Raw genomic sequence first — 18,807 nt, forward strand, 5'->3', positions numbered from 1 at the left:
AGTTGGAGTGGCATCCACAGATGGTTTGAGGATTCACTGTCTCTTCTACATGTATGTTAAAAGTCATGAATCTGTGAATTCTTGTAATAGATCAGTGCTGTATGCAAGATGTATGTTTATAAAAGGCAGTGGCATGGCCTCCCTGTACCTTGCACATGTTTAAATTAGAAACATGAATATATGAAACTGTGAGATATTTGAATAACAGGGTAGCTATGTCTATACATGGCACTAGGCCCAATTCAATATAAAACAATTTTTTTTTATAATATATATAGTATATATCTCTCCAACAGTTTTGGGGTCCTTGGCCTGAAAAACGTAGAAGACCCCTGCTCTAGAGGAAGAATTGGATAATTTGCAAAGATGTAGTTTCACTGTGACTTTTATTCTTGATAACTTCTGTGGCTTTGAATGATTGATTTGGACGAAAGCTTCTGTCAGGTGAAGATTGAATGTGAAGTGAAGATATTTGAGATTTCAGGTCAAGATGCAGAGAATCTGAAATCAACTGCAGTTCTGTGCAGAGCAGCAAATGTTCAGTTTGAGTTGTTTCCTCTCGACTTGAGTGTAAGTGACTTTCCCCCCCGACACAGTCTGAATCCCACCGACTCTGTAAATCAAGGTTAGAACAAACCGCTGTGCAGCCACCTGACCCAGTTCTGACTCCCTGACGCTCTGTGGGATCAGGTTCTGCATCACGCTCGTCTCACCTGAGTGGGAATCTGTGCTCGCAGGATGTTCTGCTCTGGTTCCATGGACACACCCGGGGCGCTGGTTGTGGAGAGCGGGCTCTGGTCGTCCGTCGCCGGACTCGGCATCCCGGGCTGACCGGCTCCCGTCTTCACATCCGATCCATTTCCGAAGGACAGGATGGAATTTTCTAGAACACATGAAGGGCAGAGACAGCTTTTTTAGAGGAGACACACGAGAGTCAGATTTCCATCATCTCTAGTTTCCTCAAATCCTCGAACACCAAAATCCAATCAGTTCATCTTTGAGTCCCAGAGAAAGTTTGTGTTGAATATGAAATCATTCCCTCCTGGTGCTCTGGAGATATTTTGTTCACAAGGCAAAACATGTGCTTTGTGAGGTCACTGTGACCTTGACCTTTGACCCTTGACCACCAAAATACAATCAGTTCATCTTTAAGCCAAAGTGAATGTTTGTACCAAATGTGAAGAACTTCCCTCTAAGCCTTCTTGAGATATCTTGTTCACAAGAATACCACAGATGTAAAGACAACCTGAAAACATAACTCCTCAGAAAGGATTTGATCAAAGTTATATTTCGTTTGCATGGATAAAGGAAGTTGTGTGTCAGTGGTTAAACAGAAAAAGTCAATCCTTTCACAGGGAGACGATTTTTGGATAACAGAAGTTCAGATTTTTCATAATGTATAAATTTCTCTAGGCTTCCAGTGAGAAACAGCCTGAAAGAGGAGAAAGATATATGTTATTCATGAACTGGGGAATAAGTTTAAACATGTTATTCCTGAGGCAATACAAATAGTGCGGCCTGCAGTGTCTACACTGACGGCTGTTTGCCATCACATGGGACACTGGAGGGGGGGGGGGGGGGGGGGGGGCAGGAAAATCCTCTTCTCTCTGTGTGAGATCTGAACTGAAGCTGGAAGAGCCTGAATGGAAAGGAGCCCGAGTCAGTGGCTGAGGGAGGATTTGGTTTTAATTACAGAGATGTCAGAGGCCAGAGTCACACGTGATCAAGAGGAGAACTCGGGTCATTATAGAAAGTAATGAACGATAATGAACTCAGGCTTAGGGACTCGTTTTTACGTGATCAGCTGCAGGAAGCATTAAAAAGTCGAGGGGGAACTTTTCCAGACATCGGCCGCGTCTCATTTCCGCGTCGGCCGAACTGAACCCGATCTTCCTTCACCGGCATGCCCGCCCAAATTGTTCTTCGGTTGATTAAAGACGTTGAAAGATAAATTCTCGAGGGGGCTTTCGAGCTCTAACCAGGTATTTTGAAAATTACATTTCTAACTAGAAGTTCACAGTTCATATCGTGGAGGTCGTGGTAGATGCACCCGGCTCCTGTGTGACTTTGATCTTCAGCTCAAGTTGTAATAAAGGTGATTTACAGACGATGAGCCTGTTTACACATGTGCTCCTGAACACACTGTAATCATTGCACCTTGTTATCCAGGCTGCTCTTTATGTCTGTATTTAAATCACCTGCTTTATTGGAACATATTTCATTAGTATTCCTTCGTTTTTCTGCTTTAACGAGACTCTTTGTTTTCCCGTCTCGACACAAACACCCACTGACGTCAGGGAATCACCACAATAACAACGTTCAATCAACTCAATTAACCCGAGTTCAGAAGAATCCTCCCAGAATCCTTCAGGGTACCTAATCTCTTCAGAACACCTGTGGCTGGTGATGGATCAACCGTCAGAGAGGAAACAAAGCTAATTACTTTTATTTATATTTAGGTTATTTTTGCAAAGTTTGAGTTTGTGCAGGACGATTGATTTCAGTGTAGAGATGAAGCTCAGTGAAGGATGTGACACACAACCCACTGAGACAGGAGGAGATACTGCAGAGCTACAAGTGGAAATGAAACATAACCGTTATGCAACGATAATAATTCTTCATAGTAAATGTTGTTAGGACGTGAAAGTAAACGGAACATGAAGATGGACGTCTCCTCTTCCTCCCTTTGTGTAAAAACTAGAGCTAAAACATCCCGGCTGCGGAATTTATCTTTAATGGGGTGGAGCCGTGGGGTCAAAGTCCCTCCCCCATACACGCTGTCAACCAATCATGTGTCAGTCTCCGCTGTCAATCATGACGATTCGCCAGCATTAAAATAACCAATTTCGTCCTTCTGTCTCTGTTGGAGAGATTTCTCTATTAGAAAGAACGATTGAACGACTGCTTTCACTTCACATCTGATCCATATATTCACATCTGATCCATATCTTCATATAAAAACAGATCCTAGAGCTGCTGTAAAGACATCTCTCTCCTCCGACTCTGATCTGGCAGCAGCAGCAGCAGCAGCAGCAGCCGCGTTCTGCCACCCTAACCAGCTCTGATGAACACACTGCACATCTCCTGGTCCCGGAGGCAAATGGCACAGGACGTTAACGAGGAGCTGGAGCAGCGTGTGGAACGTTCAGCAGCTAAAGAGACACAGGGATTGTGTGTTGATGTTGTGCGGCGCTGAGAGGACAAAGAAACCGTGTGAATACAAAGTGTGTTGTCAGGTTAATGTGAAGAACTTTACTTGTGTGTTCAGATTGAAACACGCACATGAATCGAAAGTCCAGGTGGTTCAGAAACAAACCTCTAGAAGCAGGGCTCCATCCCCTGCTGCAGAAATCTTAAAGTAGTTATTCTCAGATGTTTCTTCAGCTCCATCAAGGAGGTTATGTTTCAGCACTTCTCATTAGTATTTGGGATCAGCAGCATTAATCAAAACCTGTTTAATGAATTTCTATGAAACTTGGTGGAAAAGTGAGAAATGGACCAAGAAAGAACCATTTTTTTTTTTTACGTGGCTCAAGACCTAAAATGGCACTAACTCTAAACAAAATTAAAATATTGTGTGCAAATCAATTTAATAAGCAGATGATCTTCAACTCGAGGGAACTCCATCATCAGCTGATTGAAAGTGACAATAGTTGATGTCTTCCTGATCACAAGTTCCATAAGAACGTAGATTTCAAGCAGCAGCAGACACACAGGAACACGTCTTCCTGTTTCTCTACCATATCTCTTGGTGAAATCTTTATCGGGTACGATAAGATGGTAATCTCACTTTCCGAAAAAAAAGCCAAGCCAGACTTTAAATCATCAGTCAGACTTTAGATTCCTCATCTCCCAGTCGCCTGTAACGATGCGATTATGATCCTGATGAATTTTTAAACGGGGCACTTACAGTAAGTAGACTGTGACTGGGAGGAATGGCCCAGTATGTACATCCAGTGCTTTGTATAATTCACAGTCCCACTCAGGTTCTAATGGTTTTATACAAAGAGCATTAACATCAACTTCTTGGATTCTCCACAACCACAGTGACTCATGATCACATGAGGGATTAATATTCTCTAAGCATTCATTGTCATTCGGCTAATGGGCGACTCGACGGCAATTACGTTTGCATGAAAGTCATTTCAATTATAATGTGTTCAAATGAAAACATGAATGAGAGATCCATCTATTACCCCCCCCCCCCCCCCCCCGGCTCAGCCCGTGAGATGGATGTGGAGCTCAGACGCTGAAATCTGCACATGATTCCATCTTCACCCAGTAGAAACACCATGAAGCCACTGGCTGGTTACTGGTGATGGGATTTCAAAGCCCTCCAGTTCAGTATTGGGGGGGGGGGTGACACACAAATGCTGATTTATCATAGAGTCACATCAGATTGATCCGTCCTCCGAAAGTGTTTCAGCCTTTGCAAACAAAATTTGCAGCTAATAAGAGAAACAGAAAATTGCAACAGAACAGAATCCAGTCAATAGCGAGGGGGGGGGGGGGGCGTAGGGTGTGTTTACACCGGTGCCCTGCAGCAGAGGCTGTGGACCGGCATGCTAATGGCGCCGTGGGTCATTAGCATCGGTGAGACAGGTGGGGAAGTGTGCCACCGTGCTCAAAGTGTGCAGTTAGCGCTCCGCGGCGTGGACTGATCTCCTGGCAGGGCTGATGGATGACGGAAGCGAGGGGGGGGGGAGGGGGGGGCAACTCCAGCTGCTCGCCACGCCACTGCTCCCTCCCACCCGCCGTCACGCGGGGGACGAGGCACCAACTGATGTCTCCAGTGCTAAACTGTTGAGACAGTTCCTTTGTAAATGTTTGGACACGGCTGTTTAAGCGCCGCCATCTCTTCATGCTGCAGAGAACATCCTGTGCAGGCCCGACCCGCTTCCTGTCCCCGGCCCGCTCCCTGTCCCCGACCCGCTCCCTGTCCCCGGCCCGCTCCCTGTCCCCGACCCGCTTCCTGTCCCCGACCCGCTTCCTGTCCCCGACCAGCTTCCTGTCCCCGACCCGCTTCCTGTCCCCGACCCGCTTCCTGTCCCCGACCCGCTTCCTGTCCCCGACCAGCTTCCTGTCCCCGGCCTCGTTCCTGTTTCACTACGAATCGAGCATCCAGAGAGAATTTAAATAATTGCAGAAATAAATGAGCCTCACCTCCATCTGTCCTCCCATTCTCCTCCTCACACATTTTCATCTCTGAAGAAGTCCAGAGCTGCTGTTCTGCATCGTGATGCTCTTATTACAGCCGTGATGAGGAGGCGCGGCAGGTGACAGCTGCTTTTACAACCTGAATGTCTTCACTCCAGATACAGAGGGGGGGGGGGGGGTTCTCTGCAGCTCTCTTTCCTCCTCCATCTGCAAACGTCTGTATTCTTTCCACTATTCTCTCTGTGTCCACCTCATTAGTTCTGAGGCAGGAAACCAAATTACGCTCAATTACAAAGTCATCAAAGGCCATCTGAAGTCCTGTCTCAGCAGGCAGCACCCAGAGCTGCACCACTTCTCACAAAGAAGATGCAACACACCAGGGGGGGTTATTTAATTGACGTCAGTGCCGTCCACTTGTTTAACAGAGCCGACCGGACAGGAGAAACCACGCCTCATCCTCTGTTCCCTGTGATTACACGAGGATCGCGGTGAAGACAGAGAAACGTTCAGGAGGATTCATCTCCCCGATCGTTGGCTCTACTCCAAACTCCTCTTCCCTAAAAATAGAAGCGTCGCTCTGGCAAATGAGACCGAGCGCCGATAGAGAGTCCGACGCGCACCGCCGCTCCACCAGATCGCCTTCCCCATCAGAAACCTGTTCATCCCGACTATCACGTGCACGCTCACGATCTGGCCTCCGCCATTTGCCGAGGCAGGCTGAGGGGGGGGGGGTCTTTGGTCAGACTCGGGGAAATGAGGCCAGTCGGGTTGAGGACTGTTCTGCCGGCTCTCTGAGGAGCTCACAGTAAACAGCACACAGGAGCTGAGTCCAGGCTGCAGGATGCACACGAGTCGTTCTGCAGAAAAACATGGCATCCATCAACCGGCTGGGGGGGGGGGGACAGGACTTTGCATGTTTCCTGTTGTATTCTCACCGGCTGCTTCATGGCAGATGTCCTCTGAAGGGACAATGAATAGAAACTGTAGAAGACAAAGGCTGTGAGACGTTTCCTCCTCCGACTACGTCAGCTCTTTCTCAAATGGCTGAACAAGAGGAACCTTCACAGCCTCCTTCAGGCTCCGTCACACCTCCTCCTCCCCTCTGAGTGAATTTTAAAAAGACGTGGATAACTCCGTGTTTGTGTTGTGGAGCAGAAGAATGAAAGAGAGCGAGAGAAGCTCACACTTTAGCATAACAGAGGGAAACAGTGTTGAATCGGCTGTTTGGGAAAGTCACACAGATACTCGGGCGAATGCGGCGTCACAACATCACAAAGGAGCTTTGAGATATTGTTAGAAGTCTCATGGTTGAAGCTCAAAGTGAGATGATGAGACGCGAGCGAGACTAATAGGAAAGCAAAGTGTGTCTGTGACACAAATAACTGCCTGAACAACATGTTTACTGTTCTGCAGAACAAAAACCATTAGAAACCAGTGTTGGGAGATAAATCAGTTGTGTTATGATGGTTTGGCTCAGACACTAATACGGTTTGGATCAGCTTTAGGGAAACGGTTTGTATTGAAATGGCCTCTGGACAATTGAACATATGTTTCACTAATCTTAATAACTGTTTTCATTTGCCTCCAGTCTCCTACAGAAGAAACTGAGACTCACCCTCCTCTTCCTCTTCCTCTTCCTCTTCAAGAGGCCAACGAGGGGGAAAAGGTTGATTTAATAGAGCAAATCCTGATATTTAATCTTGAGCGGGTTCCATGATGCTTTCTGTACATTTGATGCATTGAGCAGATGGATGAATATGAACAGCTGAGAATCCCCCCCCCCCCCCCCGCCCCCCCGCTGGCTTCAGGCCATCTCACTGTAACACATCAAAGAGTGTGCCACGGATTATTTTGTTCACAAGCTCGACTCTGTTAATCCTCACGCTCGTCCTGGTTCTTATTGTCACTGTGTAGCCGGGGTTCTCTCTCTCTCTCTCTCTCTCTCTCTCTCTCTCTCTCTCTCTCTCTCTCTCTCTCTCTCTCTCTCTCTGCAGCTCGTACTCACTCAGGCAGACGTTGTCGTGGTAGAACGTCAGGAAGTCGTTGCACTGCTCCCTGTGGTTCCCGCTCGCTGCACAGGAGCACCAGGGCCCCACGTTGGAGGTGGAGTTGTCAAGGTAGTTGGGTGTTATCGTGCTTCCTGCAGAGAGGGGGGGGGGGGGGGGGGGAGAGAGGGAACAGCTCCGTGTGGTTACAGGCGTCTTGAAACAGTTCAGCTCATTAAACGAAAACTTCTCAAATTACCGGGTTTACAACACAATCACGGCGTCTGACCTTGAGATCACAGAAACAGGAAGTAATCCCTTCATTTAATCTGAGATGAATATGTATATGTTCCAGCCCGTGGCCCTTCGGGTTGTAAACACCTCGTAAAATGAAAAAGGAAGGCAAAACAAAATGAAAACTATTTGCAGAGTTTAATGTTCCAACAAATTGGATGTTTGAGACGGTTTGTGTCTGATTTAATCTGATCAGGACCTCGAGCTGATTACCAAAATCAAATAAAGGCATTTCTATCATCATATTGCATTAATCAGGTCAAGTTATTAGTGAGATGTGGGAAAGTGAGAGGAATTTTAAAGCTGGAATATATAAAAGTGTCTAAAGACAGAAGCTGGCAGGTGAGTGACGCAGATCAGGTTCAATTCCAATAACCTAGAAGTGCTGACATCACAGATTATTTGAAAACCCTCTGATCTCGATGTATTGATCCTACACATGCAGAGAAGCTGCTCGTTAATATCAGGGCGTCTTGTTTGATTCTCGACCTCCGAGGGATCAAATCAAAGGAGGTGTCCTGACGTGTGTGTTTCTGCTGAGCCGGGCGGTTCCAGCTCTTTGATGAGCCGGGGGGGGGGCCGAGTCCGGGGCCGAGTCACCGACCCGTCTCACGTGGACTCTTCGCCCTTCGGAGCTTTTCAGCAGTAAATGATTGGGAAGTCATTTTTTCTCCTGGCTCTGGTAATAAAGCCTTGCAGCTCCTGCTTCTAAAGGAGGTTTGGAAAAAATCAAATTGCTGCACTTTGCTGCAGAACTTCTGATTCACCTGCATTGATTTCTCTGGGTCCCCTCCAGAGTCCCACTTCTACTGCTGCTGCCTGGAAGGACCAATCACTGCTGCTCAGCTTTCTGTCTCCGTCTTCCTTTATCTGACTCCTTCAGTCCCTCAATAACCAACCAACCCCCCCCCCCCCCCCCCGCCCCCCGCCCTCTTTCTGCAGCAGTGCATTGTGGTCCCATAGCGCCGCGTTGAAACGACCTTTATGTGAATCTTTTGTCGGCTTTTTATCTAAAGCACAATAAGCCGTGTTGTGCGCCTCTCTGCCCCCCCCCCCCCCCCACTCATTGTCATGTCGGGGATAATTCTCTCCAAACAGGCGGTCAATAGTTGTAATTGCTCTACTTATAATGCAGCAGCTTGGCAGGGCGAGCTGCAGCCACATTAATCAGAGCTCCATCGATCATCGCGCTGCGCCTCTCATCACAATCCTCCACTCGCTCCTTTGAATGCTGCTCAGTGCACTTGAGGCGGGGGGGGGGGGGGGGGGGGGGGGGGGGGGTCTGGCTCTTACCTATCAGGCCGGTGTACGCCAGTAGACACGCTCCGTAGTTCTCCTGCTTGCAGCCGCTGCCGCTCGGCTCCGAGGGCTGACAGTCATACTGGAACTGTGCCCAGCGAGACCTGTGGGACCAATAACACACCATCCATCATTTACTCACGTTGTGTCACTGCAGGTCGGCCGGTCCACCGCAGGACGAGTGTCTGAACGCCACAACGCTCGTCTACATTACCCCCCCCCCCCCCCAACACACACACTTTCCCCCTGCCTGTCGCCTCCTGGAGGGATGCCAGGCTGTAAGGAGTCAATGAGGGGCAGAGGTGGGGCCTCCGCTCTGCCTCCTAAGCACCGGGCTGCCTGGCCGGGAGGAGATGAGACAAATATGAATCTTCCATATAAATACTCCCCCCCCCCCGCCCCCACAGCCCCTCTCGCCTTCTATTCTTCACCTTTTCCCGCCAGCCGCCCAGACATCGAGCCTCATCATCATCATCATCATCATCATCACACACAAGGCTATCGCTGCCATCATATCGCATCATCGGCCGACTGGCCTTTGCAGCAGGATCCCCTCAGGGCCCCGGGACTTCCGGCTCCCCCCCTCGTTTGTCATGTTGTAATGATGTGAGTAAAAGTTAAAGGCTGTGTTCTAAGTGAAGCCGTCCTCTGTGGGTTAATGCCAGCGGGGGGGGTGAGGCTCTTTGTTTTCCTGACATTTGAAGAGGAAGAACTGACTGGACGGGTCCGAGGACTCCATGTTCTCAGTCTCCAGTGACAGAGAGGAAGACAGCGTCTGAATTATAATGACTCAGCACATTGTTGGTTCTCTGATTGGACGTGTAAATAGATCTTTGTTTCCATCAGAGTCACACACTCACGGGGATTCAACACAGAATGTCTGTTCAGAGGGTCACTTTCCTCCATCAGGTCTGGGCTGCAGGATATTACACATGTTCAGAGCCACGTGTGAATCCCGAGGGTTAATGGCTTTTCTGATAATGACTCTTTCACGTGGCTGCGTGTCGCTTGGCCGCCTCGCCCCCAGAAACTGAATACAGGATTTAATGGAACTGCTCAAACACAGTTAATGAGTATAACAATTGAATTAATTAAACAAAGCTGACTAATTGAATCTAAATGAACATTTCAAACCGGCCAGACTCTCTCCAAAGATTCACAATCCTACTCACAGTGCTGAGGGACCAGGCTCTTTGTGCTTTCTGTAGATTTCTTAGTTACATAATTTATTTCTGAGATGAGAGTACAGCTTGATATTTAAGATTTGGCCAGAACGTCAGACTCCACACACCTGCTGTTTGTAGGAAACAATTTCTATCAGGTTGAATCACGGCATGCAGCGTTACATTTTCCTCCAGTTTACAGGAATAATGAGGAAAACGTGTCCAGTGAGAAACAGCAGAGGAGAAGTTTTCTGTTGAAGCTGATAAATCATCCTCAGGAGACTTCAGATCAAACAAGATGCTGGACGAGTCGGTGACCTCACACAAGTTAAACTCCACAGTCCTAACTGGATCAAAGTTGGTTTCTCCATTAATGTGGGAGTCCACCATCTGCTAAACTGACAAGAACATTAAATTCACCTTTAAATCTGGGACAGCTTCAGGGCAGCACGTTAACATCATGATTTATCGATTTCAAATGTCAAGTCAATACAGTATAACTCTGAGGAAGTATCTTGGCTTTATATGTAAAAACTCAAACACCTTTATGATCCTGTAGCTGAAGCTGCAGATAAACTGTCGGTTCATTGAGTCAAATGAGGCCAACTCAGGAAACTAGGTGTAAAACTGCCTCGGCAGCAGGTGTAAGATTGATCGATTGATATTTATTCAAGCCTCGGAAAACACATTGAGGAATATTACCCTCATTTACAATGGTTCCTAGGGTACAATGAAGAGTTAATACATTGAGAAAATAAATAAATAAATAAGAATGAAATAAATATGCATATGCAGCAACACAAGGAAAAGGTCACAAACAATCAACCCTGACGATTCAGCTTTGGTTAAGCCCCAAAAAAAAAAAAGACATGATGTATTTTCGTACCTGCACACGTAGTCCGCCTTGCAGAGCCGCAGCTGAGCAAGGCAGTTGGGCTTCTCCTTGTCCTCGTAGGAGCAGGAGGGCACGATGGTTTGCCTCCGGCGCTCGGAGCAGGCCGTGTCGGTGCAGGGACAGAACAGCAGCTCGTGGGTGTAGTCGGGGGGGACGCGGTCGAAGAACTTCCTCAGCGCCTTGTTGCACTTGGGTCGGTTGCACGGGCCCGAGCGGGCGGACGGCTGGATGCAGGAGGACACGTACTCCGTCCTCAGCTTCTGACACGTCTCATCGATGTTACACGCCTTGGCCGCGTCCAGGCAGCGGTTCACCGTTGTCACCTCGGATTCTGAGAGAGGACAGAGACACAGAGACATTTCATCATCTGTGTGTCCCAGACAATGTTTACCAATCATCCCAGGGTCTGATCAGAGCTGGTGTCCACTCTCACCTCTCCACTGAGACAGACATAAAAACTGAGATGTGTCTCCTTCAAGAACAAACAAACCAAAAGGATGATTATGTGAATCAAACCCTCCTGTAATGAAAACGAAATGAACAGTGTGTGAATGTTGCATGAGCCCGGGAACTGGATGTGTTTCAGCCGAGGCCTAATGGCTGAATATTTCATTCTGCTGGGTTAATGCAGAGTGGCAGAGCTGGAGGAGCCCCCCCCCGCACCACAAGGCCTGTAATTACTGCTCCTTCCCCTCCACCCATCCATCCATCTCTCAAACATCCCTACATCTGGCTCCGTCCCCGACTCACCTGACTCCCTCCTTCACTTTGCCATCCTCCTCCCTCACTGGCTGCCTGCCTCTATCAGCGCTGCCATCACCCCCCCCCTCCCCCCCGCCCTCCGTCTGCCTACTCCTGTCTCCTCCTCAGCTCTCTCCCTCGTCCTCCATCCATTCTTCCTCCACCCGCCTCAGTGCTCCCGTGGTAATGAGCCACCTCTCATAACCATCTTCTCTTTTTGTGTGTTGGTGACATTATTTCCAGATCTATCATCAGGTTTTATTTTGTCCTCTCTCCCTCACAGAGCGACCTCCCAGTCAGAGCGGCCCTGATGACGCTCAGCTCCTCTGGCAGAGCGCTCCGCTCATTAGTTTGTAAAATGCCTGTAGTTGTGTCTCTTGGTGAGTTCAGCTCTCACCAAGCTGTCAAATGAAATATGAATGGCCTTGGAGAGGAGGCTAACAACCCTTCACAAAGCATAGGTTATATCCAACTGAACTGCTAAGCAGAGGGGGGGGGGGGGGGGCCTGAACGTGCACATTCATTGAAATCCTTGTGGTTTATTTTCCAAACCATTATTAATTGGGAGGAGACCTGCAGAGCAACGGACGCTCTTATCCTGCTTCACGTTCACGCCTTACACAGAGTCACATGTCTGAGCTGCACCATCACAGCAGCAAGACAGGGTTTTCCAATTAGAAGGTGACCTCAGCTCTGCAGGCGACAAATGTGTCCTTCCATCCCTGAGAGAGATATACATCTATATCCAAGTCATTTCTTTGTGTACGTACATGAATTGAATGAATTGTCCATGTTTGGAATATGATAAACACACGGATACGCTCAGAGGAAGGTTCCGGTGAAGAAGCTGTTTTTAATCCTTTGTCTGAGGCCGTGACACAGACTCATCCTCTAAGTCTTTGAGGCTGGTCACATTCATATCAGATGAACACAGCTGGAAACCTTTTCTGTACACGGCCCCTTGACGAGCTGCACTTTGGCTTCAACTGCTGCATCTAATCTGGACGTGAGCATCCTCAGCTTAAAGTGCTCAGCCTCATCGTCAGTGTATTCAAAATACTGTTTTCTCAGAGACTCTGACCAACCAGTTGCACCAGAGACCAAAACAAACAAAACTGTATTTTCCTAACAGCTGTGGTGCATGAAGTAGAACATCTCAGAGCTGGAAAAACAATTCCAGTCTCTCCCAGAAACCAGCGATGCGTTAAGAAGATGAATGTCCGTGTAGAGCATCTCTAGTTGTCTAACAGAAGCTCCTTCATAAACCCACTGACTTGACTTTACTTAACTGATTAATGGACAAAGGGCAAAGAACAGCGTTGTGTAGACACGGCTTCAGAATGTGACGAGGCTTCCATCCCTGAAAACGCTCATTACTGAGATTGAGGGAGCGACGCTGGAGGGAGCGTAAAAACATCCATTAATCAGGTCTGTGTTGTTCTGGCAGCCGGCCGGTGGAGATGCATGGGGGGGTGGGGGGTTGGGGGGGGGGACGTCCACTCTGACCTCCCACCGAGTCGCCGGAGTGGAATTTACGAGGAGGCTTCACACAGAGGGTCTGACGCTGCAGTGATTCACAGAGGCCCCAAAACAACCAGCGGTGTCATTTTAATAAGACGCTTATGGGCGAGGTCACGAGATGTATGATCACAGGCGTTAGAGCGGGGGGGGCGCCCAAACTGCAGCTGTTTGGTTCTTCTCATGGTTTCTATCGTGCGACACAAAACCAACGTGTCCCCTGAACAGGTGAAGGCGAGAGGAGGGCGAGCAGTCACCCCGTCGCCCTCCTCTCCACGCCGCCGGAGGCTCGGTGTGCGGCACGCCTCAACGTCTTTTGGTTTTTTCATAAAATGGGCATAATATGTCTCTGTTAAATAATATTAGTTTACTTAAAGATAGTTTTTCATAAATCTGATTCAATTTGTGCTCATTATAAGAGTAATAAAGGGCTGAAATAATGTAAAATAGTGCTTTTTAATACATTTAGAAACTATATTACTCACTATTTGTATGATATGTACTGTGAGGTTTATTTTGTGTTGGTGGTGTGCCCCCAGGATTTTGCAAAATGTAAAAAATGTGCCGCGGCTCAAAAAAGGTTAGAAGATCAGTGCTCTAAGGAGCGTGAGTGGACGGTGCCGAGCGGCTGAGATTCAAAGTGGGTTTGGGACCAGCTGTGGGAGGATGCATGGAGATGGAGCTGCGGTGTACAGTAGCTCTGCTGCGGGGGAGTACGTGTTTGCTAATGCTACAGATTCAATAGACAGAGGAGGCGGTGGTGATATGCCAGCGTCTGCAGTTGTGCTTTTTTTAGTTAAACATTAAACAGACGCTCTCTCCCCCGCTGCTGGTTTTCTAAGCGGGGGGGGGGGGACCAATTTAAAAGAGCACAAAGCAAAGGGCCCTGACTTTCACCTGGAACTGAATTACTGTGCTAGTTTCAAACCACCGGATTTGTCATTTTCTTTCCCCGTGTCCAAATTGCTTGAATTGCCGATGCACTTGGAACGAGCTGTGGTCAGGTTCACTGTGGGAGCAGCGTTATCTCCAGGCAGCGGGGAGAGGACAGACTGGTTTCACTGGAGGCGACTTCATCGTGTGTTCTACATTCGTGGATATGGAACTGACTGAAAAACACCTCAAGTTGTTTTAAGGGGCCAGAACGTGACCATTTTCCAAATCTGCATCGAGCCTGGGAATCAAACCTTCCACTCCTTCTTTGCCTTGACTGGCTGCTGTTGGTCAGAATGATGCCAGAATGGGGGAAGCACTAGTTTGCATATGAAGCCCCAAAAAACTCCAACGATGCATTCAAGAAAACTTAGTAAAACCATTTGCAAGTTGTTTTTTTTGCCTTTAAATTATCAAACATGGATTTGGAAACATTTGTAACAACATTGAACTCTTTGACAACTCTGTTTATAAATGTCGATAAATTGGAAATTAAATCTGAACATTGTCTGAATTTACCTCTAACGGTTTTAAACAAAATGACTCATGAAGCAGCCTCGTCACAAACCGTGTTTCTCGGTCATCGTGAAATCATATAAATTGTGTATTTGACTCTATAACAAACATCCATGCTTGTTTTGTTTTTAAATATAAATTGTGTGAGACAGTGAGGATCCACATATGTTCCTCTTGATGTATAAGGTCAGCCCCCCCCTCCCCCACCCCCCCCTCTGAGCTGCCATTATCCACTTATTCAAACTTTGAAGACAGAAATCATTTTACAGAGCAGCTCACATTAAGACCTTGCATCCTTATCTCTTCACTCGAGTCATTATTTAAGTTCAACAGACGCTCTATCTCGAGTCGTCCAGAGAAAAACAAAACACTTGACTCTGTGTTGACTCGACTCCTCTCCGGTGGAAAAGAACTCGACTCCTCTCCGGTGGGAAAGAACTCGACTCCTCTGTCTGCTCCCAAACCTCCGACGGGAAGAATCTACTGGAAATGAACCAGCTCCGTCTGTCTCCCCCCCCTCCCCCCAGCTTCATTAAAATAAATAGGTAATTAATCTGTGCCTCGGGGGGGAGAGAACAGCAGCACACACCCGCCCCGCGGCTTGGCCCAGGGGCTCCGAGGCAGAGACAGAACCAGAGTGTGGGCTGATACTCATCAGACACTTCTGCAGACCCACATGTTCTCCACTCGGAGAGACACAGGGTCACGTCTGCTCTCTCACATCCACATGTCTGACACCAGTTTCCCTCTTGATTGTGTGAACACGTTGATTATTTGAAGGTTAACAGCAGCAGAAAAAAGGGGCGGAGCTCCCAGTCACCTGCAGCGATGGAGGCCAGGCGGACGTAGTCGGAGCCTCTCTCCTCCGGCTCGTACGGGAAACTCTCCACCAGGCTGAGACCTGCAAGACACACCAGAAGGGTTAGATCCATCTCAGTAGGTTCTGTTTGGCTTAGTGTCCAGAGACAAAAAGACAATATGATAAATATAAGAGGCCAACTGATAAAGCAAGTATAAAATTACTGATGGCAATATATTTGACACAAATTTGTACCTTAAGGGTTAAATAAATGCACATTGTTTTCTGCATTGTTCTTTGTGTTAAATACAAGTTGTCATACCAACAAACATAAATACATCCACAGGAAAAGTTTCATATTGACAGCTAAGTCAAACTTTATTATACACATGGCTACATGCAGGGCCTGATTACCCAGTCAGAAGCCATTGGGGTTAAATCTGCTGTTGTGGCACCAAACTGACCCCCCCCCCCCTTACATGACACAGACCAGATGACCAACCAACAATGTCTTTACAAACACAGTAAATGGCATCATTAGAGAATCTATTCAGACATGATAATAATACAAACCAGCCCTATGTTTTAGTTTGTGAGTTGGTTCGTGGTGTTTAATTTACTGCTTGATTTAAAATGTGCAGAGTCACCATGTGACCACAGTGTGAACTGAAAAATGAAATTGATTAAAACTGTGTGGACACGTTGACTAAACCGGCGCCGCAGAGGTAATATTTCCCTCCAGGACCCACCGGAGTTTTATTCTACAATTTACCTCCAAAGCAAATAAGATATTAATGTGGCAAATAAAAAAAGAACAACAACTCACAGGCAGCGAAGGGTCTGAGGAGCCTGAAGTGAAACTAAATCCACTGTGATAACAGAGGAGGAAACGCAGGCTGCTGGTACCAGGTGAAGAACCAACGAGCAGCTCTTTCATTTTAACAACACGAGGTCAGTGAAGGAGACAAAAATGACCTTTGTCCAAACTGCAGCATGTCTTTGACTTATTAAACGTCCAGGGTTAAAGATATGACTCTGTTTGCTTTATGAGGTCAACGTCTTCACGTCTTTAACAGTTAACACTCGACTTGCAGGATATTGTCGAGCGTGTTTAACGGGTGCCCTACTTTCCAGTCGTTATGAATATAAAATGAAATGCTAAATGCCCAAATCTGAATATAAATGTACCGAAAATAACCGAGCTAAATGTAGTAAAGAGGACAGTGACAGGAGAGAGCATTTAAAATAAGCACAAAAGTGATAAAACACAATAAGTGTGGAGGGAACAGAAGGAATCACAGCCTCAGTTTGAACACATGCTGACACAATAATCACTCTTTTCATTTCTGCTGATCCGTCTGGAGGCGGACAGCACATGCACCAGATAATCCCAGTAGCATACTGTACCTGCTCCCGCCCACCTGCTGGGAACAGAACCATCGGATCCTGTGGGTCAACGCCAAGGCTTACCGTGCAGCACGGACTGGTGCAGGCTCCAGTAGATGCTCAGACAGTTCTTCTCCTTCTTCATGCCTCGTTTACACTGGCAGCCGTGCAGCGGCGTGGACAGCAGAGCAGTCATGGCGTTCTCACACTGGTTCCGGGCCCCGGGGCCCAGCTTCACGCTGCCGTCCCCCGCCACACACTGCCGCAGGGTGCGGAGCCGCGGGCTGCAGGTGTCGTCGCTGGAGCAGGTGTCTCCAGCACGCAGGCAGTCCCGGCCGCCCAGAGACAGAACCACCCGGGGGACTCCTGTGAGACAGACACAGGACAGGTTGGTGAATGGACAGAGCTGTGTGGACGACTCGTCTGTGCACCTCTTCGTGTAAACATGAGAAATTCAGTTTGCTGTGACCTTATCACCTTAATCATCATCGTTACAGTAATAACTTCAAACCACAGACAAAGTGAAACACAACGTTGTGAGTTGTGCGGAACCAATTTGAGCTGCAGAAATGTTTGGAGCAATAAACCCAGAAAACATGTTCTAAATTTCTGACCGATGTTTTTTTGTACCTGGGGTTTTTCAAAATAAAACTAAAGAGGATTAACATTAACCAACGACTCAGTATATATACAATATATAGTGTTATATATAAGGACGGCCACACTGATGTGAAACATTTGCATCGATAAAAAAACAAATACGTAAACACGCAAAGATTCACAAAACTCAAACCATGTGTGTATTAATTGTGTGTCCCTTGTGTATGAGGATCATGCAGTCGACTGAGCAGCTGTGTGAAGCCCCGTGTTTGCCCTCATGCTTTTCATCAGTGCACATTGGTTTATGGTAATTCAGTTAATTACGCAATTTACATATATTTATCAAGTTAAATAATATCAAACAAATAGGAATAATAACTGGAGATTCCAGAAGTGCACTCACATAAAGTTCTGGGACTCACAGGAGACTGATAATAATAGAAGCAGGTGATAGTGATGCAGCCGACAGGAGCGTCTCAACAGGGAAAGCAGGAAAATATCGGCAACAACAAGTTTATTATTATTATTATTTATTTATTTAAATTCCACGATTGGCTACGAACAGAAACCCCCAACAAGGCCCCACACATCTCACTTTCAGTCAAAAGCTTCATCATCTGAGAGGTTTGGTTGAAGAGCAGATTTGTGATCTTTTCTATTTGAAAACTGGATCGATGATGATTTTCACGGGTTCCCCCCCCACTGCTCCCTTGTGCCTGGGGCCCCCACAGTCCCTGGCAGCGCCCCTGTCAGCAGAGGGTGTTGCTCCTTTATGTGAAAAACAAACTGAATCATTTGCTAAAAATGATCTAAATTGATTTGAATTTAATAACGGTGTGAGATTCTCAGGTCTCCTGTCAGAAGTGATCACACTCGCTCAGCGAAGCGTCTCTCTGCTGCATTCCAGAGCTTTTCTAATAATTCCATTCATCAACCCGAGGGGGGGGGGGGTGCTATATTATTCATGAATTCAGACTGCTGTCACATGTAATACATCTGACACCGTTGACTGAATCCCCCCCCCCCCCCCCCCCCACCGTGCTTCTCTCCAATACATCCTGACATGTTCAAAATCACACTGACGTGTTTCTGCTGCAGTCAAAACAAAGAGTCCTATTTATTATTACGACTTGTTTATCGTTGTTTCATGAGCCGCCGATCAGATGCAAGGAGATATTCCCAACAATGTTCGAGGAGTTCTTCTTCTGGATCTCACAAATATTGTTCTGTTAAATCCACGTGTCTGGTTTGAAAGAACACGATTACCATCACGACCAACTGCGAACTTTCCCTTACGTTTCTACGATGCTAGCCTTGACAATTTTTACTCGATCTCACTTATTTCTCTTTTCAGATGAACCTTTGAATGTGTAGATTTCTCCTGATTCTAGCATCTGATCCCAGGAACGTCTGTCAATTCACTGTTAATCCCTTTGTTATTTGTAATCGGCTGCAATTCACCTAGGGGGCAGTAACGAGGATCTCAAAGAATTGGACTAAATGGAGCTAAAGGGCTAAAAA

The 18,807-nt window shown here is 47.1% G+C and overlaps 1 protein-coding gene across 1 annotated transcript in view; it reads right to left on the reverse strand.

Moving 5' to 3' along the window:
- Positions 1–18,807, reverse strand: part of gfra4a (GDNF family receptor alpha 4a) — a 102,163-nt gene that overhangs the window by 2,167 nt on the left and 81,189 nt on the right. The window contains exons 2-7 of the mRNA XM_062397651.1: positions 16,771–17,052; positions 15,322–15,402; positions 10,785–11,124; positions 8,730–8,839; positions 7,163–7,297; positions 714–883 (exon numbers count right to left, since the gene is read on the reverse strand). Of these exons, the coding sequence (XP_062253635.1) occupies positions 714–883; positions 7,163–7,297; positions 8,730–8,839; positions 10,785–11,124; positions 15,322–15,402; positions 16,771–17,052 (1,118 nt within the window). The remainder of the gene's footprint in view (positions 1–713; positions 884–7,162; positions 7,298–8,729; positions 8,840–10,784; positions 11,125–15,321; positions 15,403–16,770; positions 17,053–18,807) is intronic.

This window comes from Platichthys flesus, chromosome 10 (genome assembly GCF_949316205.1).
Source record: "Platichthys flesus chromosome 10, fPlaFle2.1, whole genome shotgun sequence".
NCBI classification, from domain to species: domain Eukaryota; kingdom Metazoa; phylum Chordata; class Actinopteri; order Pleuronectiformes; family Pleuronectidae; genus Platichthys; species Platichthys flesus.